The following is a 20114-nucleotide window of genomic DNA, read 5'->3' as shown; positions in this document are numbered from 1 at the left end:
TTGCCCAAATTTAGATAAATGTCATCTTCGTCGACGTAAGCCCAGGATGCGCGCCGCGATAAGCGTTTATCGCGCCATTATATCGATTTTATATCGACAAGTCTGTACATTTTGATGTTTAAAATCATCGATAAGAATTTATCACGGTGCCCATCCTAGCTCGGCTGCCAGGCTAGGATGCGCGTCGTGATATACTCTATCGACGTCAAAATGTATGGGCAAAATCGATAAAATGGCGTGATAACCGCTTATCGCGGCGCACATCCTTTTTTTTTTTTTTTTTTTTTTTTTTTTTTTTTTTTTTTTTTTTTTTTTTTTTCCGTCAGGAAAATACATTGATTTGTATACCCACCAGCCGCGGGGGCGGTTAGTGGGTTATGTGGGGTTCTCCCTGCCAGAAGGGCAGGGCCTACCCACTAAAAACCTGACGTTGCCCTCGGTAGCCATATGAGTCGGGAACGCGGGCCATCACTATCGGCATTTTGCCTCAAGCATTCGTCCGCGTTCCCTGCTCGGCATTTCACTCGCTTAAACCAAGCCCAGCCCAACCAAGGCGTTATTACGCCTTCAACCTCCTGCGAGCGGCACGCAGGACACGTGCTGCGCCGTCGCGGCCTCTTTAGACGCCACCAGACACCCCCGTATCTGATGGCCGAGGCCTATTAGGAAGGGGCAGATGGAGGTCATAGAGCCTCCTTCTTTGCCCATGACGTCGGCGGCGGGCAATGGGTGCGTCGGGTGATGCTTCCCGCTCCCTCTCCGCCGCTTCCTTCTGTGAAATGACTGCTTCACAGAAGGTGAGAACTCCACGCCACGCCTCCTCTCCGTTGGTCATATGGTGGACTAAGACCGGTAGAGAGAGGTCATTTCCTATACATATATTGAGGGCCGCACGCTCACTCTCATCCGCCCAAGCTGGGCATTCTTGGAGCGTGTGCTCAGCTGTATCCACAGTGTCAAGGTTGCAGTGATGGCAGCCTGGTACCTCTTCTCGGCCTATTCTGTGAAGGAAGGCCCCGAAACACCCGTGGCCGGTCAGTAGCTGGGTCATCCGGTAGGTTAGACGACCATGCCGACGTCGCAGCCACTCCGCTAGGACAGGCAGAAGTGCCTGCACAGTGCGACGCCCGACTTGACTAACGGCCAAGCGTCCTCTCCAGCATTCTAGGGCCATCTCCTCCAGCTCTTCTTTTTTAGCCTCAACCTCACGGGGTGCAGGCCTTTGCCCTTCAGATTTTTGGTCTCCCCGCCACTGGTATACCGCGGCGAGGACCTTGGCGTTCAGGTCCCAAGGCATGCTCCCAGCCAATGAGAGGGCTGCGTCTGCAGATATTGTGCGGTACCCGCGGACCACCCTCAAAGCAATCAAACGCTGTGCCTTCTGCAGAAGTAGGGTACTTTTTGCTGAAACAGCTTTGTACCATACTGGGGCTCCGTACAACGCCATTGAGCGAACGACTCCAAGATATAGACGACGACTCGCCGCAGCAGGCCCACCTATATTTGGCATCAGCCTGCTAAGAGCACCAGCAGTCGCCATTAGCTTCGGTGTAAGGCGCTTGAAATGCTCGTCGAACGTCCATTGTCCATCCAATTGGAGCCCCAGGTAACGTAGGGACTTCCCAACTGGGATTGTAGTGCCTCCAACGACGAGATGGGTCCCAGCTGGTGGCGCCTGCCGAGGCCCATGGAAACACAGAGCTTCAGATTTCTCGAGCGCCACTTCTAATCCTAGTTCGCGTATTCTGCGGACCACGATCGCTACGCCGGCCGTAGCGCGTCGTACCGCCTCTCGGATATCATCCCCGCGGGCCGTCACGAGAGTGTCGTCGGCGTAACATGTCACACCGACCCCCGTAATTAGACGCCCGCGGAGGACCCAATCGTACCCCAGGTTCCACAGGAGAGGCCCAAGGACCGACCCCTGTGGAACTCCACACAAAGCTTTCTGGCGGAGAACTCGCCCATCTTTCCCTTCCAGAGTAACCTCTCGGTTGGCCAGATCGCGGCGCACATCCTAGGCCTACATCGTTATCTCGTTACCTCATAGGTGTACAAGGTGCTGTTCTCCTGTACGCCTATGGTTATAGCTATCATCTATCATAGCGTAAGGACTATCGATCGCAGGCTGAGCGCGTTGTTTCGGCAGTAGCTTACACGTCCCAATGTTTCCTCAGCCCCATCTGTTGTCCGCAGGTGGAGTGCGAGCTAGTGAAGCAGGCTGTGTCTCTGTACTGCCGGCTGGGCTTCGCGCGCAACCTGCAGCCGCCGCCCGCTGCGCCGCACCATCCATCCTGGCGCGACGCGCTAACCACGCACCACCACCAGCCGTCAGTATACTCTAAAACCTAAAGCCATAGTGCTTGTTTACGTTGACTCGCGGGCGCGGTGACGAAATATCAAACACTAGCTTTCCGCCCGCGGCTTCGCCCGCGTGGAATTTTGTCTGTCACAGAAAAACTTTATCGCGCGCGTCCCTGTTTCAAAAACCGGGATAAAAACTATCCTATGTTCTTTCCCGGGACTCAAACTATCTCTATGCCAAATTTCATCAAAATCGGTTGCGAGGTTTAAGCGGGAAAGCGTAACAGACAGACAGACAGACAGAGTTACTTTCGCATTTATAATATTAGTTGTTTATTGTTTATTAGTTGTTTATAATATTAGTTGGGATATGTAGTGATTCCAAGTGTTCACGTACGAAACGGTGCGGTCTAACTAGCGGGCAAGCTAGCGACTGGTGCGCGCGGAGCGCTCGCGGTAATTTCAACGGGTGAAGATGTTTGTGTGTGTTCATGTCAAACTAGCGGCGGCGCGCGCGTTTCACTCGCGACGTCAGGTAAGTTCAACCAGTTTGAACTTGTCGCTAGAAACGATAGTACGTCACACTCGCGCGAACGCCTGGTGGTTAATGTGAACACGAGCTCGCAACGTTTCCCGCGCCCGCACCCGCCCCCGCGCCCGCGCGTACCTACGTGAACAAGCACATATACGTACTATCAGCCGCACTGCTGCTGGCCGTTCAGTTAACCGCAAGTCCAAAATTGTATGTACACCGGGAGCGGACAACCAAGCGACTAGACGCTTTTCCAGTTTAATATGCAATCGCTTGCGGCTAACCGCATAATGAGTGTGAGGCCTAAGGCTTCTACGCTTGCGCTGGTGGCGTACGTCAGCCGAGCGCACGAATAAATACTTATATGAGGCACCATAATATCTCATGGCACGACGCGCTCACCACGCACCACCACCAGCCGTCAGTATACTCTCGGAACCCTTTACGGCCTGCGCAAACATATGCGCACGCCCGCTTTTTAATGCACCGAAATGCAAGCCAGTTTTAGCGGAGGCGGAACGCGAAATGCAATTGATTATTGCGATAATTGACGTTAACCGTAGGTGTAGCCACGACTTACCGCGATAATTTGATAACGGCATTAACATTACCGTTTGGCTTTAGAAGTGGCGGTACGTCAGAGATTAACGCGAGAATTAATGCGATAAAGCGGCCACACCACACTACGTCAGTATAGCAATAATCTTCGCGCTAGTGGGCATTGACGTTAGGCGTTAGTGTGGCCCCAGCATTAGGCTTTATATACTTCTACACTGGCATGGGTCGCGTACGTAAGCCGAGCGCACGAATAAATGTACACCATGCCTCATAAGCACCATATTGTGACGTCATGCCGCCGACTCAGTGCCCAACATGGCGCGCGCGCACTAAAAGTTTATAATGCCATGTCATTATAGTAAATTAAAATATTTATCATCAGATGGACATAAACCCGTCCCCTCATAAAATCGAGTTAATCATTCTTCATCGCTTTTTTCGTATTTTTTTACATTGAATCCTTTTTACAGGTACAGACAAATCACACCGCTAACCTTCGACCCGAGCGGGGACGAAGAAACGTTACAAATGGAGCCGGTGCTCATTAAACAAGAACCTTCTACCTCCAAACAGGTTGGTATTTCACGATTAGAGTAAAGAAATAGAGTTCCGTTAGGAATGTATTAATCACAATTGTTTTTTTCCAGAGTTATGAAGAGCCGACCGAACCATCTAATAATGGTGGTAGTGCAGGAAGAAGAGTGGCTGTTCTTTTTGACTCTACGTTAGCAGCATACCTTATGATGGGGAATCTGTCACCGGTATATTTCACCCTATTATCTATGTCATAAAGTCGGCTTTCGCCTGTGACTGCTTCATGATGTGAATAATAAAACACGATATTTGTTTTAGGATCTCAAAAGTCATGCGGTGACGTTGTTTGAAGTCGGAAAACTGTGTGATGAGAGCTTGGACAGTTTACTCATGGAATTAGATAAGGTATTTACATAATGTCAACCAAGTTTATCTGGAAAGTCTCACTTGTGATTTGGAAGTGTTTTTATGATATTTTGAGGCAGATTTTCGGCCGATTTCTATTTTACCAGTACTTAGCAAAATTTTTGAGAAAAATTATATTTCATCAACTTCTTTCTCATTTTATTTTCAACAAATTACTTCACAATAAACAATTTGGTTTTACCAAAGGTAGAAGTACTACTGACGCTGGAGTAGCACTACTGAAACACGTCTTTGATGCTTGGGAGAGTAAAAAAGACGCTGTTGGTATTTTTTGTGACCTTTCAAAAGCGTTTGATTGTGTAGACCACCAAACCTTACTAAAAAAATTGCGACATTATGGTGTTTCGGATGAGGCACTTGATCTGTTGAACTCGTATCTCACAGGCAGAAAGCAAAAAGTTTGTATTAATGGAACTGAGTCTTCTGGAGCACCTCTTACCATGGGTGTGCCGCAGGGATCGATATTGGGACCTTTGCTATTTCTTATTTATATTAATGACCTTCCCTACTTTGTAAAAGATCTATGTGATATTGTGTTATTTGCTGATGACACATCTCTCATTTTCAAAGTTGATAGAGGTAAAGTAAACCTTGATGATATAAATGACACACTCTCACAGGTTTTGCATTGGTTTACTGTTAACAACTTATTGTTAAATGCAAACAAAACTAAGTGCATTAAATTTACCTTACCTAATGTGAGGCAGGTTCCCACACAATTGATGGTGAAGAATGAACCATTAAATAGCATAAGTTCCACAACATTCTTGGGAATCACTTTAGACTCTAAACTTCAGTGGGGTCCTCATATTGAAACCTTGTCAGCAAGGCTCAGTTCAGCTGCTTTTGCAGTGAGAAAGATAAGGCAATTAACTGACATTGAAACGGCAAGGCTAGTTTATTTTAGCTATTTTCATAGTATAATGTCATACGGCATATTGTTGTGGGGCTCAGCTGCGGACATTGAAACTGTGTTCGTTCTGCAGAAGAGAGCAGTGCGGGCCATTTATAACCTTGGACCCCGATTTTCCTTGAGAGAATTCTTTAAGGAGATTAATATACTGACAGTAGCTTCACAGTTCATTTATGAAAACCTTTTATATGTTCGCAAAAATATAGAGCAATTTACTAGAAAGAGTGATTTACACAAGTTCAATACAAGAAACAAAAATAAACTTGCCGTTCCAAATTTCAGACTGCACAAGATTGGTAATTCATTTATGGGGAAATGTATTAAACTTTTCAATAAATTACCACAAACTGTTGTAGAATTGCCCATTCATAAATTTAAAGCACATATCAAAAGCACCTTAATGAAAAAGGGCTACTATGAAGTTGATGATTATATAAAAGATAAAAATGTTTGGAATGTTTAACTACCTAGCTCGCATTAATACTTATGACTATAATTTGTATATTTTAAAGACTGTAAAACCTTGAAAAGGAGGCTGACAATAGTGACTGAGTTTCTTGCGCTGCTTCTTCTCAGCACTGGCCCATTTATTGTCCCGAAGCAGTGGTAGGGTTAATATTGGGACGTGTAAAAGCGCTTTTTTAAAGCCTATTTGCAAAAATAAATGAATTTTATGAATTTTATTTTATGAATTTTTAAGACACTATTAACCACGCTACGTCTTCCAGCTCGTGGTCGCCACTCAAGAACCTTCCTGCCCCAGCGGCCATCAGCTCTTCGAGCTATGTGCCCCGCCCACTGCCACTTGATTTGAGCGATTCTGCGGGCTATGTCAGTCACTCTGGTTCTCCTACGGATCTCATTTCTGATTCGATCACGCCCACTAGATGGACCGACGATCTGGTGAAGGTCGCGGGAGGTACCTGGATGCAAGCGGCGCAGGACCGGTCTTTGTAGAAATCCTTGGGGGAGGCCTTTGTCCAGCAGTGGAGGTCTTTCGGCTGAAACGAACGAACGAACGAACGAACTATTAACCAATCATTCGACATCAATAGTCAATAGCGAAAAGGTGACGTCAAATCTTGTCCTTGTCTATGGGAGATGCGTTTTTGACAACTCCTTCGAATTCCTGATTATAGATGACCTAAACTGAACCGTCCCACTCATTGACAGGGGGGCGCCACCATCGTTCAACTATATAGTTTCTAACATGGCAAAAATCAGAACCAGCGATCCGGTATTGACGGTGGCGCCCCGCTGTCAATGTCACGGGTAGGACAGGTCAGTATATTGGGTCTATAATTTGGTCGCGGGTCCAATGACAATTTAACTTTCCCCGGGACAAACTTGACCTTCATTGGTAGGGTTTTTATTGGCGGTAGATCCTGGCTACACAGGAGTTGTAGCGGTTGGAACGAGAGGTGGGAATAGTCCCGTAGTATCTACCCTATTCTAATTTCAAAACATTGCAGGTGGTGGCCGACCCTGAGATAGAGGGTGAAGCGCGCCGCTACCTGGCGGCGGCGGCCTGCCTGCGTGTAGCGCTGCGAACGCTGCGCCCGCGACTCCGCCCGCTAGACTTGCTGCGCTGTGAAGCGCTGCATGCGCTTGGGGCGCAGGCGCGCGCTCGGCTACTGGCCACTAAGTATAGGTATGTTGGATACGAATGCAGCGTCACCATCGTCCATTGCCACTCGTGTGAGTCATAGAAAAGAACACTAAACTTTACTTAAAGCAAAGGGAACGTTCAACACTTATTAGAAAGAAAGAAAGAAATAAAGAAAGAAAAGTATTATTCGATGCAAGTACAAAATAAAATAGATAACACACGGTCAAATAGCGTCAAGTTCTACCTCAGTTTATTATCATCATCATCATTTCAGCCATAGGACGTCCACTGCTGAACATAGGCCTCTCCCAATGATTTCCACATTGCCCGGTTGGTAGCCTGTATCCAGCGCCTTCCTTCTATCTTCATGAGGTCTGCGTTTTCCGTAGTGGCCTCCACTCCATAACCTTGCTGCGCCATCGGCCGTCAGTTCTGTGTACTATATGCCCTGCCCATTGCCACTTCAGCTTGCAAATCCGTCGGGCTATGTTAACGATTTTAGTTCGTCTACCTTATGTATGTAACCATAGAGATATAGAGAGATGCCAACTAATGCGCTGAGTTCGAAACTCGGTGTTGCATTAGAAATTCACACACACAAAGAAATCAAAATATGTGCTCATTATTATCCACTGCGGTATCAGTACTCAACGTTCGAATTATCTTTAGTACTGCGCAAGCAAAGTAAACTGTTTACATTATGACGTCGCCGCTGTCATCATTCCTTTCACTAGCAATGTGTTCTGTTTTTGGGCATATTGCTGCGACATCGGCCCCGCCCCCTTGTCACATCTCACTTTAGTAAAGCCCGGTCTGTGAGCACCTAGAATTTTGTCGCACAGTCGCGACAGCAATATAATTACGCGCGAGCGATAAGGATAGGTAGCTTGGGGTCATTGGACAAAATTCTACGTGCTCGCAGACCAGACTATAGTATATGTAAACCCGTGTATTGCAGGCTGGCGATATCGACGGCGCCGCTGTGCAGGGAAGCACGCGCAGGGGCGGCGGCCGGCGCGCTGCCGCACGTGGGGCCCGCGCCGCCCGAAGCTGCCACGCCCTGGATGCGCCTCTACCTCTACCACGTGGCCGGCTACGGGCCGCCCACGCTGCTGCTCACCAAAGGTGCGCCCTCGTCCACCGTCCACAGTGTACCATGCAGACTACAGCCTCCAGGCCGGGCCCAGGCCGCACGTGGGCCCGCGCCGCCCGAGGCCGCCACGCCCTGGATGCGCCTCTACCTCTACCACGTGGCCGGCTACGGGCCGCCCACGCTGCTGCTCACCAAAGGTGCGCCCTCGTCCACCGTCCACAGTGTACCATGCAGACTACAGCCTCCAGGCCGGGCCCAGGCCGCACGTGGGCCCGCGCCGCCCGAGGCCGCCACGCCCTGGATGCGCCTCTACCTCTACCACGTGGCCGGCTACGGGCCGCCCACGCTGCTGCTCACCAAAGGTGCGCCCTCGTCCACCGTCCACAGTGTACCATGCAGACTACAGCCTCCAGGCCGGGCCCAGGCCGCACGTGGGCCCGCGCCGCCCGAGGCCGCCACGCCCTGGATGCGCCTCTACCTCTACCACGTGGCCGGCTACGGGCCGCCCACGCTGCTGCTCACCAAAGGTGCGCCCTCGTCCACCGTCCACAGTGTACCATGCAGACTACAGCCTCCAGGCCGGGCCCAGGCCGCACGTGGGCCCGCGCCGCCCGAGGCCGCCACGCCCTGGATGCGCCTCTACCTCTACCACGTGGCCGGCTACGGGCCGCCCACGCTGCTGCTCACCAAAGGTGCGCCCTCGTCCACCGTCCACAGTGTACCATGCAGACTACAGCCTCCAGGCCGGGCCCAGGCCGCACGTGGGCCCGCGCCGCCCGAGGCCGCCACGCCCTGGATGCGCCTCTACCTCTACCACGTGGCCGGCTACGGGCCGCCCACGCTGCTGCTCACCAAAGGTGCGCCCTCGTCCACCGTCCACAGTGTACCATGCAGACTACAGCCTCCAGGCCGGGCCCAGGCCGCACGTGGGCCCGCGCCGCCCGAGGCCGCCACGCCCTGGATGCGCCTCTACCTCTACCACGTGGCCGGCTACGGGCCGCCCACGCTGCTGCTCACCAAAGGTGCGCCCTCGTCCACCGTCCACAGTGTACCATGCAGACTACAGCCTCCAGGCCGGGCCCAGGCCGCACGTGGGCCCGCGCCGCCCGAGGCCGCCACGCCCTGGATGCGCCTCTACCTCTACCACGTGGCCGGCTACGGGCCGCCCACGCTGCTGCTCACCAAAGGTGCGCCCTCGTCCACCGTCCACAGTGTACCATGCAGACTACAGCCTCCAGGCCGGGCCCAGGCCGCACGTGGGCCCGCGCCGCCCGAGGCCGCCACGCCCTGGATGCGCCTCTACCTCTACCACGTGGCCGGCTACGGGCCGCCCACGCTGCTGCTCACCAAAGGTGCGCCCTCGTCCACCGTCCACAGTGTACCATGCAGACTACAGCCTCCAGGCCGGGCCCAGGCCGCACGTGGGCCCGCGCCGCCCGAGGCCGCCACGCCCTGGATGCGCCTCTACCTCTACCACGTGGCCGGCTACGGGCCGCCCACGCTGCTGCTCACCAAAGGTGCGCCCTCGTCCACCGTCCACAGTGTACCATGCAGACTACAGCCTCCAGGCCGGGCCCAGGCCGCACGTGGGCCCGCGCCGCCCGAGGCCGCCACGCCCTGGATGCGCCTCTACCTCTACCACGTGGCCGGCTACGGGCCGCCCACGCTGCTGCTCACCAAAGGTGCGCCCTCGTCCACCGTCCACAGTGTACCATGCAGACTACAGCCTCCAGGCCGGGCCCAGGCCGCACGTGGGCCCGCGCCGCCCGAGGCCGCCACGCCCTGGATGCGCCTCTACCTCTACCACGTGGCCGGCTACGGGCCGCCCACGCTGCTGCTCACCAAAGGTGCGCCCTCGTCCACCGTCCACAGTGTACCATGCAGACTACAGCCTCCAGGCCGGGCCCAGGCCGCACGTGGGCCCGCGCCGCCCGAGGCCGCCACGCCCTGGATGCGCCTCTACCTCTACCACGTGGCCGGCTACGGGCCGCCCACGCTGCTGCTCACCAAAGGTGCGCCCTCGTCCACCGTCCACAGTGTACCATGCAGACTACAGCCTCCAGGCCGGGCCCAGGCCGCACGTGGGCCCGCGCCGCCCGAGGCCGCCACGCCCTGGATGCGCCTCTACCTCTACCACGTGGCCGGCTACGGGCCGCCCACGCTGCTGCTCACCAAAGGTGCGCCCTCGTCCACCGTCCACAGTGTACCATGCAGACTACAGCCTCCAGGCCGGGCCCAGGCCGCACGTGGGCCCGCGCCGCCCGAGGCCGCCACGCCCTGGATGCGCCTCTACCTCTACCACGTGGCCGGCTACGGGCCGCCCACGCTGCTGCTCACCAAAGGTGCGCCCTCGTCCACCGTCCACAGTGTACCATGCAGACTACAGCCTCCAGGCCGGGCCCAGGCCGCACGTGGGCCCGCGCCGCCCGAGGCCGCCACGCCCTGGATGCGCCTCTACCTCTACCACGTGGCCGGCTACGGGCCGCCCACGCTGCTGCTCACCAAAGGTGCGCCCTCGTCCACTGTCCACAGTGTACCATGCAGACTGCAGCCTCCAGGCCGGGCCCAGGCCGCACGTGGGCCCGCGCCGCCCGAGGCCGCCACGCCCTGGATGCGCCTCTACCTCTACCACGTGGCCGGCTACGGGCCGCCCACGCTGCTGCTCACCAAAGGTGCGCCCTCGTCCACTGTCCACAGTGTACCATGCAGACTACAGCCTCCAGGCCGGGCCTAGGCCGCACGTGGGCCCGCGCCGCCCGAGGCCGCCACGCCCTGGATGCGCCTCTACCTCTACCACGTGGCCGGCTACGGGCCGCCCACGCTGCTGCTCGCCAAAGGTGCGCCCTCGTCCACCGTCCACAGTGTACCATGCAGACTACAGCCTCCAGGCCGGGCCCAGGCCGCACGTGGGCCCGCGCCGCCCGAGGCCGCCACGCCCTGGATGCGCCTCTACCTCTACCACGTGGCCGGCTACGGGCCGCCCACGCTGCTGCTCACCAAAGGTGCGCCCTCGTCCACTGTCCACAGTGTACCATGCAGACTACAGCCTCCAGGCCGGGCCCAGGCCGCACGTGGGCCCGCGCCGCCCAAGGCCGCCACGCCCTGGATGCGCCTCTACCTCTACCACGTGGCCGGCTACGGGCCGCCCACGCTGCTGCTCGCCAAAGGTGCGCCCTCGTCCACCGTCCACAGTGTACCATGCAGACTACAGCCTCCAGGCCGGGCCCAGGCCGCACGTGGGCCCGCGCCGCCCGAGGCCGCCACGCCCTGGATGCGCCTCTACCTCTACCACGTGGCCGGCTACGGGCCGCCCACGCTGCTGCTCGCCAAAGGTGCGCCCTCGTCCACCGTCCACAGTGTACCATGCAGACTACAGCCTCCAGGCCGGGCCCAGGCCGCACGTGGGCCCGCGCCGCCCGAGGCCGCCACGCCCTGGATGCGCCTCTACCTCTACCACGTGGCCGGCTACGGGCCGCCCACGCTGCTGCTCACCAAAGGTGCGCCCTCGTCCACCGTCCACAGTGTACCATGCAGACTACAGCCTCCAGGCCGGGCCCAGGCCGCACGTGGGCCCGCGCCGCCCGAGGCCGCCACGCCCTGGATGCGCCTCTACCTCTACCACGTGGCCGGCTACGGGCCGCCCACGCTGCTGCTCACCAAAGGTGCGCCCTCGTCCACCGTCCACAGTGTACCATGCAGACTACAGCCTCCAGGCCGGGCCCAGGCCGCACGTGGGCCCGCGCCGCCCGAGGCCGCCACGCCCTGGATGCGCCTCTACCTCTACCACGTGGCCGGCTACGGGCCGCCCACGCTGCTGCTCACCAAAGGTGCGCCCTCGTCCACCGTCCACAGTGTACCATGCAGACTACAGCCTCCAGGCCGGGCCCAGGCCGCACGTGGGCCCGCGCCGCCCGAGGCCGCCACGCCCTGGATGCGCCTCTACCTCTACCACGTGGCCGGCTACGGGCCGCCCACGCTGCTGCTCACCAAAGGTGCGCCCTCGTCCACCGTCCACAGTGTACCATGCAGACTACAGCCTCCAGGCCGGGCCCAGGCCGCACGTGGGCCCGCGCCGCCCGAGGCCGCCACGCCCTGGATGCGCCTCTACCTCTACCACGTGGCCGGCTACGGGCCGCCCACGCTGCTGCTCACCAAAGGTGCGCGACTTCGAATCGGTGAAACGGTGTACTTCAAACATTCACCATTGAGGCCGTTAAAAAGAATAATAGCCGTGCCACAAGCATCACTTACGGCTTTGACACATAACTGCGATGCAACTTCACATTGTAAAAATCTACGAATACCCAACAATAGCAATTCGTATCCCAGTTTTTTGGCACGAAATGCCAATTCACAGTTTTGTACATAAGCCCTTTAGGTCCTATGCTAAAACTTGCGCAGGCGCACGCACGCGTGTTTGTATCGAAACTTAGTATGAGCAGCGAAGTAGGATGCGGACGCATGCGCAGGTTTTCAATACGCGTGGCGGAGGGCGGTCGCACGTCACGCACGGGCGTGTATTTGCGCACCATTAATAGATTGCTGCTTTGGACGTTCGGAACGGGTACCCGTTCCGTACACCTTTAAAAGTTTTATGCCCGTTTTCACCATCAATTCCTAATTTTTATGTGACCTCTATGGTATAAAAAGAATTTTGATTTTTTAGGGGTCACTTAAAAGTTATAGATTGATGGTGAAAACGGGCATTAGCGTCTTAGGTCATACGCTCAAGGTACCCGCTGTGTGCACCCGCGCAAGTTTTACGTACATACCCTAAGCGTATTTATGTACTTTTTTCTCACAATAAGTTTACTCCAGGCACAGTGCTGCGCTGCATCCCGCGCGCGCTTCTGGGCTACTCGCGGCTGGCAGTATCGTGGTGGGGCGCGGAGGCAGCGCTCGAAGGCGGCACGGCGCTGCCCGCCGCCGCCGCTCTCGCCGCAGCAAATTCTGCGCTTAGGCGCGGCCCTGTGTTACTACAGGTCAGTGTTACTATAGTACGACCGCTTAAATGAGACCTCGCATGCGGAACGTTTAACGTTAACCACTTCACTGTGACGTCATATATCTTGAGAATTATCCAGTGAACTTTTTTTATTTTATCTCATGTCTAACGACTCCGGCCGCTTCTTAAGATATGTGACGTCACAGTGAAGTGGTAAACGTTAAACGTTCCGCATGCGAGGTCTCATTTAAGCGGTCGCACTATACCTCGCACCGGGCACAACATATAGTGACAGAAGACAATCACCGGTGTGTACTTCCTTTTGCACTACGCACACAGACGAGTCTCAAGCGGGCGGCGTTCGTTCTTGCACTGGTTTAGACTGGCTTGGCACTTTGTCCAATCTATTTTACGGTGTCGTGGTGGGGCGCGGAGGCGGCGCTGGAGGGCGGCACGGCGCTGCCCGCCGCCGCCGCGCACTCGGCGCTTAGGCGCGGCCCTCTGTTACTACAGGTCAGTGTTAAGCTGGAAACATACTATCGGACGCGTCCGTGAGCCACGGATGACAGCCGCGACTTGTGCAGCATGCATAGTCACTTGAGACTTGCGGCTGACAAAAACATCCAGCGCGCCAGATTCCCTTCGAACGTCTGAAGTTGCAAGGACGGATCGAGGTCACATCCGCGACTTACGTCCGATAGTTTGCACAATTCAATGTATATTCATTCTCCAGATTTACCTATAAGGCGCCCTCCGCCGCTAACTAGGTGCTTAGACGTGGCCCTGTGTTATTACAGGTCAGTGTCATTGACTCCTTTTCGGCGTCACTTGCGACTAGCATTTGTTTTTTACCTGAGTATCCCTTTTCACATGCAGCTCGATATTCTTCGTCGTTCTTCTTCTATGCCTTTTCCTATTATTTGTTACTAAGGTGTTATATCTGTGCTACGTTAATGCGGTGTTATGTCTGCGCTGCTTCGTCGTCCGTGTATGCTGGACAAATGCTAGTGTAAAGAGACACATAAACTGTCAATCAAGTCAAAATACGTACTGATCTATTTATTTTCTTGCAGGCGGCTGGTGTGCGACAAGCTGCATCCTTCACACATATCATGTTCCCACCTGAAAACGACGAACGGTATGGCAATGGTAAGTAATGATGATTAGTCAAGTTTTTTTTAACTAAAGCCCGTTTTCCACCGCCCAAGACGAATGACCTAGGGATTTCTAGCGGAGCGGTCTTCGTGTACATAAAGTAGGATTACTTTTCCATCGGGAAAGAGTTGGAGAGTACATATTGATTTGATGAGCAAGCTCATTTTTACTCTGTCATTTTCGCTCGACTCTTTCTTGGTGGAAACAGATGTATGCAATTTTGTATTACGAGGTAAACGGAACCATTAATAGGCTCACTCCGCTCGCGGTGAAAAACTCGCTTAATCATTCATATGGCTGAATAAAATTAAATAATATGTTCCAGACCCGTACCAATCGCTGTGGTACCGGCACGCGGGGCTCCGACGATTGCTGCAGCGACTTAGACTGACGCGCAGCGCGGGCTACGTCACGCTGTGCGACATCGGCGTGCCCGACCTCGGCTGCGCGCGCCCGCCGCCCGCCGTGCAGCTGCGTACGTCACCTCACCTGGAGTTTGGACGCGCGCCGTGATAAACTTTTATCGCGCGATAACTCCATACATTTATCGCCTGAAAACGATGATAAGATTTTATCGTGGCGCGCATCCTAGACCGGCTGGAGTTAAAAATTCGTGCCGTTATATTGTCTTATCAAGCATTATATTGTCTCATGCAAAGCATTTAATCGATGTTACACGATAATTCCATACTTTTATCGCAAGGGTGGATTCGACCAAACACGAGTAAATATTAATCTCAGAATAAAACGTCAGTTATTCGACATTTTGACATATTTCCCATACTGAAACTGTCAATGTACCAGTTATACCAGGAGTTATTCTCGGATAAAAGTTTGTCGAATCGGGCCTTAATCGACGATAAAATTATTCGTGACGCGCGCATCCTATGATCCTAGGCCGGCTGAGAAAAAAATTAGAATCTGTCTCATGTCCCTCTGAACCTCGCTATGTATAAGATAACGCTCTGGTCTAATCTTCCTAAACATTGTATTTTTTGCAGTACCGTCTAGAAAGAAGAAAGACGTCTGCGGCATTGCGAAACCTGTCAGCGAGATATCACTTTCGTCCAATGATTCCACTGAAAAAACTGCCGCCGACTACTCAAAGAGGTTACAGTCGCCCATAGAGTCTCACTTCGCCGTCACGCCGACCATCGACAGCAAAACTAGTTCCCCTGCCAATGGATTCACTAGTGTGGAATGCGGGCAGCTACTTTGCGAAGAGTTAGACAATTTAGCAATCGATGACGATTCGAAACAGTCGCATCAAAGCAAGGAATCGATCGCGGGCTCTGACGACATCGTCCAAATCAACTCGTCGTCCACCAGCATCGAAGACTTGAAAGAAAAAAGCGATCTCAAGAAAAACTCCTTAGAAAATTCCACGAGCAAAGAATCGATAAGTTTTTCAGATGATTTGGTTGCGATAAACTCGACGTCAATCAGCGTGGAGAATTTGAAATTCGATAGCAAGAAAGGAAGTGATACCGCGAGCGAGAAGTCGATGAGCCAGTTGAACGATTTGTTGAGTCCGGCGGAGGAGTCGATATCGATGTTCACGCAGCTATCGAACAAACTAACAGAGATCACGGCGGAGGGTGATAGCGGGGTTGACACCACGCACAATTTGTCAGACGACGAAACTTGTAAACCCGAGGTAATAATTTTATGACTACAATACAAATAGTGTCCGACCGAATATGGATTTCCAGCCGAAAACGGAAACGAAAACGAAGCTTCGGCTGCAGTCTCAATTTTCGGCCGAAAACGGAAACGAAAACGAAAATGACCTTCAACTCTCAAAGAAGAACGGTCATCTGTGACCCAGGCCCGACAGAAACGAGACATACCTCAGTTTTTTTGTCATGTCTTAATTAGTTAAATTATATATTTTTTATATTCGAAATCTATGTATAACACCAAAATATTACCCTTTGTTTTTGTTCAGGCGTTATACAAAAACCAATACAAAATGCCTGTTTTTCACCAAAATTGATAAATGTATGTACCTAAATGTCTATTACAGCTGCTATGGAATGTATCTAGGTGACCTGGAGATACAGCCGGATTATACAGGGTGGAAACGAGAAGTTACAAAATCCAAAAATTAAATGTTACCAGCTTCCATAATCTGTAACCTATTATTGGTACCATTTGAAAGAGCTCGTGAAGCACTTTCAGAATCAGTAACTAGTTTTTCAATATCATCAATTTTGGATCAAATATGTAATTGCTCAATAATGAATAATAAATAAAAAAAAAATAAAAAAAAAATATCTTGCATAGTTTAGAAATAATCGAGTGAGATCACTTATCGTTCCATAATGTATAACCACCCTGTATAATCCGGCTGTATCTCCAGGTCACCTAGATACATTCCATAGCAGCTGTAATAGACATTTAGGTACATACATTTACCAATTTTGGTGATAAATAGGCATTTTGTATTAGTTTTTGTATAGCGCCTGAACAAAAACAAAGGGTAATATTTTGGTGTTATACATAGATTTCGAATATAAAAAATATATAATTTAACTAATTAAGACATGACAAAAAAAATGAGATATGTCTCGTTTCTGTCGGGTCTGGGTTTTTTTTGTATGGGGCGTGACCGTTCTTCTTTCATTCTGAAATTATGTAAAAACTTTGAAAGCCGTTAATGTTTTGACCAAAAACATAATGACGTTTGACAGTTGATTTTGATAAGGATTGATTAAAGGAAACCGGCATTAAAACACAAAAAAATTAATCATGAATTCTTAGTAGAATATTATTTCCGGTGTATATTGAAATATTGGAAGTGAAGAAGAAATAAAGGGTGTCCAGTGGGAATTTTTCAACTTCAAAAATGAATACAATTAAATAAATGTTTTTTTTTTTATTTATTACTAATGCAAACTGGAGTTTAACAATGCGGATTTAATTTTTTATAGGCAGTGTCTTTTAAATGATGCCCGTTTTACTATCTTAGGCACTCTCACAGCCGGACCCTTACATTCGCAACTATGCGAGAGCAAATCGCGCTAATAATTTTCCTGCAACTTCAATGCGGATATTTTCTTACAGAACCTGAATTATTTAAGGATTGTTTGCTGTAAACTTTTGACTTGAGATATCCCCACAAGAAAAAGTCGCATGGTGTGAGATCTGGTGACCGAGGCGGCTAGAGTATGTCCCTGTACTTGCTGATCATTTATTTGAAAAAAAAAAATAGTCCTCAGTATCTCCATCGAGGTACTCTCCGTGTGTGGTGAGACACCTTCTTGCTGAAATAAAGTTACGTAGTTGACCGGGATGCAGTTGCAGTTGTGGTATCAGACAATACCTACATTCATCGATCATTCGACAATACATTTCAAATACTTATTGCTCAACTGCGAACGGTCTGTAGGCTCCCGACCAGTGACTCATGGCGTATTTCAAATCCGCATTAGACTCTATTTTGAAACAATTAAACTTAATGTTAACTCTTTGGTTTTATTTTTATTCAATTTTGAACTTGGAAAATTCTCGCTGGACACCCTTCACAACGTAACCTCACTTCACAACTTCAAAAGAGTGTGACAATACCGCGTCCGTTCAAGTCTGATTGGAACTTACCATAAGTGCACCAGATTCACACCAGAAGATATCGGAACGATAAACGTAACCATCTTATTCACGTATTTCTGATATTCGGTTCGGCCGAAGCTTCGGCTGGTCTTTGGCCGAAAACGAAAATATGGCCGAATGTCCATTTTTTGGCCGAAAACGAAAACGAATATTCGGTCGGTCACTAAATACAAACTTATAAAGTGCACTTATATGCTCTATACTTTTATATTATACATAGTTAGTCAAAGGTGTTTGTTACCATTATCTTATTATTTTCAGAAATGGACTATCCTTGATCTGCAGTTCGGTATCCCGTTATTTGACGAGGTGCTGTGCGAAAAAATATGCCAATGTATAGTCGAAAGGATAGCCAAACCTGACTTGTAAGTAATAACAGGCCTGTTCATCTCCGCGAGTTTACATCGTAAACAAAACACGCACGATGGCCCACCTACAGGATACTATTCGACAAGGCCTCACATACGAGCGAACATTGACTCACGCACGCGTGGTGTACATAATACTGTGCAGTATTTAACTGCCTAAATAATAATAAAAACACAGAATGTACTTTTTTAAGTTGCCTCAAGACACTGAGAGGTAAATAAGTAGTTAATATTATTCATGATAATTCATTCGAAATCATGTATTTCCTCCGCCATTTTCCGCAGTTTGGCACCTCACGTCACATCATTTTACCGAAGTCAGCCCTATAGCTTCGGCGCAGTGCCGATCATTGACGTTTGTCAACAAAATGGTGCTTGACTCTTGAGACAGGCTAAATTACACCATATTGTTAATGACATTGAGCATACATTTTTTTAAAACTTTACTAGTACGTAGTACTTTTTATTATTCTGTGGTAATAATTCCTTTGAGGGTAGTTGGGTGTGATGTGAGTTAAATCACTCAATGAAGACATAAAGTCGAATTTGTTTACTTCTTTTATTTCGACATAGTCTTATTTTGTGTCAATAATACCTGACGCTCTTATTTACCTTTTCAGATTTGAGAAAGTGAAAGAAGACAATGACTTCATTCGTTCTGATGTCCTGAAATTCGTGTCACAATGCCAAGTAAGTAATTTTATTGTTATCAACTTTATCCCAACGGGATAAGGTTCAAAATCAAATGGTGTAAATTGTCGGTATTTAGTACTCGTAAATAAACTAAGTACTGTACTTTTTCAGTACTATCCAGGTGAAGACATGGGTATAGTAAAACGAGGTACCCTAGTGCCTTTACCCCGAAGAAACCTCGTTTTCGAAAACGGGAGAATCAGCGAGTGGGCCGGCAAATGATACCGTCCCGCTCGCACGCGCCATATCCACCCATCGAGAAACGCTTTTGAAAGAGACAGCTATTTTTGTGGAGTTCTTTTTCAAACTTTACTGGATAGTGATCGTGTAATTGGTTACAATAATGTAGCTAGTTTTCAGGCAGTAGAGATTGTTTACATACACAATGAAAAGCATACAGGTGTTATAGATTTTAATAATTATGTTGATTTAGAGCACAACTTATGTTATTTTGGCTTGTCTAAAAGCTTAATAAAGCATTTTTTTTATAATTGACTATTAGAAATTAAAAAAACTGTAATACATTTTCTTTTGTAAATAAGTTTCCTAGTATTATTATAACTTATATGTACTTGCAAGTTTTTATTCAAATAGTTATGTTTTTGTTTATATAAATATAATATTATTTTATTTAATGAATCCTATTGAAAATTTAAATCTAATGGCGAGAACACATTTCTACATAAAATTTATTTTGGCCCAACTCGAGTTACTCTTATGTTCTTTCCAAAATACAACGTTATAAGAAATACTTCAAACAAAGCACTTGAAATACACAGTGAAGTTAGCGAGTCATTGCTTATGAATGAATGTTAATACTTTATGTTTAAAAATATGATTTCAGAACATATCTTTTAAATTATACACCATTTTAAAAGCGTGCTTGTAATATGCCAGTCATATAATTTGAAATTCAACACAATGTGTATATCTCCCTATATTATTTATGAACGTATTTCTAAAATATTGCTTGTGAATAGTGTTTCATAATAATGCAATAAAACGTCTAGTGTTAACTAATTATATTAGTGCTTGAAAAAATAATAAAACTATCAATTCCTGATTTATTTTTATTAACTACGATCGTGTAGTTAATGCATGCTAATAAATGCTTGTTGAACTAATAGAAAGATATAACTAATTTCGGTGTATATTTATACCACTTAAAGTTGTGTATCTTTTTGTGTAAACACAAACTTTTTGGTGGGAGTAATATATTTATTAGAGAATTCTACAACAGAAGTCAATGCAAAACTTCTTCAGGGTCTACTCAGCTTTTTTATTAGTCCATATCTATAAATTACCTCTCTGCTGGTACTATTTTGTTACCTCAAACTTATTTCCTGCTTGTATGTAATAATATTTTGAATCT

At 49.8% G+C, this 20114-nt stretch overlaps 1 protein-coding gene across 1 annotated transcript; it reads left to right on the top strand.

The window, feature by feature from the left end:
• The first annotated feature begins 10745 nt into the window (after positions 1–10745).
• Positions 10746–19320, top strand: LOC135080208 (uncharacterized). The gene is made up of 8 exons (XM_063974891.1): positions 10746–12126; positions 12788–12951; positions 13988–14063; positions 14395–14544; positions 15071–15726; positions 17943–18046; positions 18670–18739; positions 18854–19320. Exons 1-8 carry the CDS (start codon positions 10746–10748, stop codon positions 18962–18964), a joined length of 2712 nt encoding a protein of 903 aa, XP_063830961.1. The 3' UTR covers positions 18965–19320.
• The last annotated feature ends 794 nt before the right edge of the window (positions 19321–20114 follow it).

Source organism: Ostrinia nubilalis, chromosome 17, assembly GCF_963855985.1.
Source record: "Ostrinia nubilalis chromosome 17, ilOstNubi1.1, whole genome shotgun sequence".
NCBI lineage: Eukaryota > Metazoa > Arthropoda > Insecta > Lepidoptera > Crambidae > Ostrinia > Ostrinia nubilalis.
The sequence above is the reverse complement of the archived record's forward strand: the minus strand, read 5'-3'. Positions and strand labels throughout refer to the sequence as shown.